We start from the raw sequence: 3669 nt of genomic DNA, 5'->3' as shown, positions 1-3669 counted from the left end.
TTCATAATATACAGCAATGAAAGCTATGTTAACTTTTTTTTTTTTTTAAGATTGATTTATTTATGCTTGCAGAACTGGGATACAGGCCAGAGGTGTGATGGTGAGAGGCTTCACCAGAGACAGAGTGGGGAACAGAACATGCAGATTGACAAAGTCCACTGCTGAGGGGAGCAGCGGACAGGTCAGGAGAGGTTTGCTGCGCCATGTGGGTCAGCTCCTTTGCTGGGGGTTGAACTGGTGCTGTCAGAATGCTTCATAATCTGGTGTTTTAACCCGTTGTGCCATGAGGGAGAGCCCAGCTATGTTAACTTGAAGGGGAAAGATCTTCTACCCTCTTGACCACAGGGAAGCAAATATTTACATTCAGATTTCCAGACAGCCAGATATTTTAGAGAACTGTTTCTGTTCCTGTTGTTCAGATCCACTTCTCTACTAATTGTTTTGTATATGTAAGAGTCAGGAAACAAGAAATGTCTTGTTGGGAAGAATATAAATTTTAAGACTTGAGTGTTCCCTTTTATCAGTAAAGAGCCAATCAAAATGAGGTGGAGTAAATAAAACTGATGGGACTTTCTCACCTTTTTTGCGTTCCATTGTAAGATGACATGTAAAGAACAGGTCCTGGAGCCTTGCCCAAGAGAGGAGAAATCCTAGTCACTTTCAGGAAAATAGTGTCAGAGCCCAGACTGAGGTTGTAAAGTTGGAATCTTTGCATGTGGTTTCCTATCCCATCACATTCCAAGAAAGAATTCTTAGTCATTATGGGGTAGGAGGCAGGAAAATACAGCAATTAGTGTTTTGTAATCTAGGCCAACAATGCCGCTCCCCTGCAAGCTCCATTTGGGCTGGCCAGGCCCAATTCATCCAGACTGAGGTATGGCATAACCAATGGGTTTAATTTAACAGCTGATTCTGTGACAGGTACTAAAATAAGTCTATTGATTATTGGTAGATTCTATTTGTCTGTTCTTTTAAGGTCTACTATGGAGAGATAGCTGGCTGTTTGCCTGACTGATTAGATTAGACCTGGGGATTTGAGTTTATGGGCTCTCTCAGAAACTCGCCTATTTGTTTCCCCATAAAGAATGGCCATCAGCATACCCCCATACCTGTCAAGAGACTTCGGTATTTGTTATTTCTCCTTACAGAATCCATAAGAAGCAAAGGGATGAAAGTAAGCTTCTGGCCTCTATGTAATGTTTTAGGATCAGGCATCTTCCCCTCTTACTCTACGAATGTGGTACATACATTGATTTTTTAACAGTTGAATTATTCTTTTATTCCTGAGATAAATCCCACTTGTCCTGTTATATAATCGTTTTCATAAGCGGTTGGATTCAGTTTTCTATTATTGCTTTCTTTGAGGATTTTGCATCTGTCAATTGCCCAAACTACCCCACCCAAGTCTTCTGAAGTCTGTGATCTTTAACCTCATTGCAGTAATGATTCTATTGCCCCTATGCAGGTGGTATTATTGGTCATTCCTTTCACTGATATTTGTTATTTTTGACTACTTTTTAAAAAAAATTGTATTTATTTATGCATACAGAACTGGGGTACAGGCCAGAGGTGCAGCGGCAGTGAGAGGATTCACTAGAGACAAAGTTGGTGAGCAGAAAAGGCAGCAGATTGCTGAAGTATATTGCTGAGGGGAGCAGTGGGTGGATCAGGAGAGGTCTGCCACTCCATGTGGGTCACCTCCCTGGCATGGAATGGGACTCATAGTGAAATGACTGTGGCTAGCTTTGTACTGCTGCGCTTTAACCCGTGGCACCACTAGGGAGGGCCATGTTGACTGCTTTTTTATCTCTTATTTTCTTCCTTCACCCCACCCCCCATGCCCATTGGAGATTCTTCCTCTGATCATCCTAGACCTTTAATATTTCTCAAGGGTCTTTGGGAAATCTAAATGACCCACTGAAGCTTCAGTGATTCTTTATATCCCAGCAATTCCCAAGTCAAGGTCTTCAGATAAGGCCACTCCTCTGTTTTACCTTTGAATCACCTTCTGAAGAGCTGCCCTGGTATATCTTGTGAGTAGCACAATACCAAACAGGACTCACAGGTTTGTCATGTTTGCCTACCTTTGCAGAGACTGGCACAGCTGTTCCATCTTAAGAGGTATGACTTTGCATTTAATTTCATTTCATTCAAATCCTAGTTGTGCTGGTTTCCTGCTCTCTGTGCTCGAGAGACTTCCAAAGCTTCTCAGCGTCTCCATTGTCTCATTTGTAAAGTGGGAATGATAATACTTGATGGGAGGATTAATGATAATGGGAAATGGTAATGTATGTAAAGTTCTTGACCCATATGAACTTCACAAACTGCAGCTAGTTAGTAATAGTCAAGCACAAAGGGATAATATTCATGGAAGTGGAAAATATTAAAACCAAGTTGTCCATTGTTTCTGCTTACACTGACTCATGTTTCCATCCCTTTTTATGCTGGGTGGGAACCTGAGTAACAGACACCAGATGAAGATTGGCGCTTGTTCTGATAATCCTACAGGGTCCAATCTGGGGCTGTGTCACCATAACACAATCATTTGATTGTTTTAATACTTAAGTCTGTTGTTAGTGACTCAAAACTGGATGTTACTCTGCTGCATACAAATTTGTATTTATCAATTATATTGTATACATTGTATTTTTATACTCAGTGCTTGCCTTAAGGTGGCCATCCACTGATTTTAATTTAAGTACCTTGGTTTCCTATGTCCTCTGCCTTAGTGTTTCACATCCTAGCATTAACATCATAAAACAAAATGAAAATAGATCCATTAAAGTCAGATTAAAAAATTTAAAAAGAGGAAACTTGGGAATCTATAGTTAAGTACTCTTTAACAGTGTTTCAAAATAATGAATAGCTGCTTTAATGTTATGATACACATCAATGAAACATTTATACATCATTTTCACATTTACAAATAGATTCAGTTATTAGTAAATCAAGATCAGAGGACTATTTAAATTTATATTAAGATACTATAGTGAAAACTTCATCTTTTTAAGGTCCAGTTTAAAGAACCAGATGCCGGTTTTATGGATGGCTGCTAATTTCATTTTAAAATAATTTTAAAATCACTTGGACTTTTTCTTTCAAATAACGTTTTTCTTCCAGACCTTTAAAATAAGGGTACCCTAACCTTGGTGCAATTACTATATTGGCAGTTTTTGTAATTTTAGTCTACTCATAGTTGTAAGTGGGAGAAAAGTACATACTTTGTAAGTCGCAAGGCTTGGTGAAGGAATGTCCCTGGCGCCTTGGCCTTTGAAGAGTTAAAGGTTTGGCTTGAGTGGGTAGTCTGCAAAACCACAGGGATCCCGGAGCTCGCGGCGTGCGCGGTAAACCCTGCAGCCGACGCGCCGGGGGAGGTGCCGGGAGCACCGGCCCCACCCGAGAGGGAGGTGCCAGCCGGCTGCCTGGCGAGGCGGCGGGGCAGAGCTGCGGCCGCGCCTCCGCGGTAGTTTGTCCTGATGATGCAAACACTTCCCGCATCCACTTCCCACAGAGTCCGCGGAGCCGGCGGGAGCCGAGCGCGCCTCGGAGCCGCGCGCCATGGGCAACATCCAGAAGAAGCTGACCGGCAGGAGCGACGGAGGCAAGCGGTCCGAGAGGGGTGCCCCGCGGCGGGGTCGGGCTCCGGGCGCCAGCGCGGACGGGCAGACC

The 3669-nt window shown here is 42.8% G+C and overlaps 1 protein-coding gene across 1 annotated transcript in view; it reads left to right on the top strand.

Moving 5' to 3' along the window:
* SPAG1 (sperm associated antigen 1) overlaps positions 1-3669 on the top strand; it is a 37226-nt gene that overhangs the window by 14591 nt on the left and 18966 nt on the right. The window contains exon 10 of the mRNA XM_004680007.2: positions 3512-3662. Within this exon, the coding sequence (XP_004680064.1) occupies positions 3512-3662 (151 nt within the window). The remainder of the gene's footprint in view (positions 1-3511; positions 3663-3669) is intronic.

The sequence above is a fragment of the Condylura cristata genome, unplaced genomic scaffold (assembly GCF_000260355.1).
Source record: "Condylura cristata isolate star-nosed mole 26May11 unplaced genomic scaffold, ConCri1.0 scaffold00009, whole genome shotgun sequence".
NCBI classification, from domain to species: domain Eukaryota; kingdom Metazoa; phylum Chordata; class Mammalia; order Eulipotyphla; family Talpidae; genus Condylura; species Condylura cristata.
Note: the sequence above shows the minus strand (reverse complement) of the source record. Positions and strands in the feature narration are given on the sequence as shown.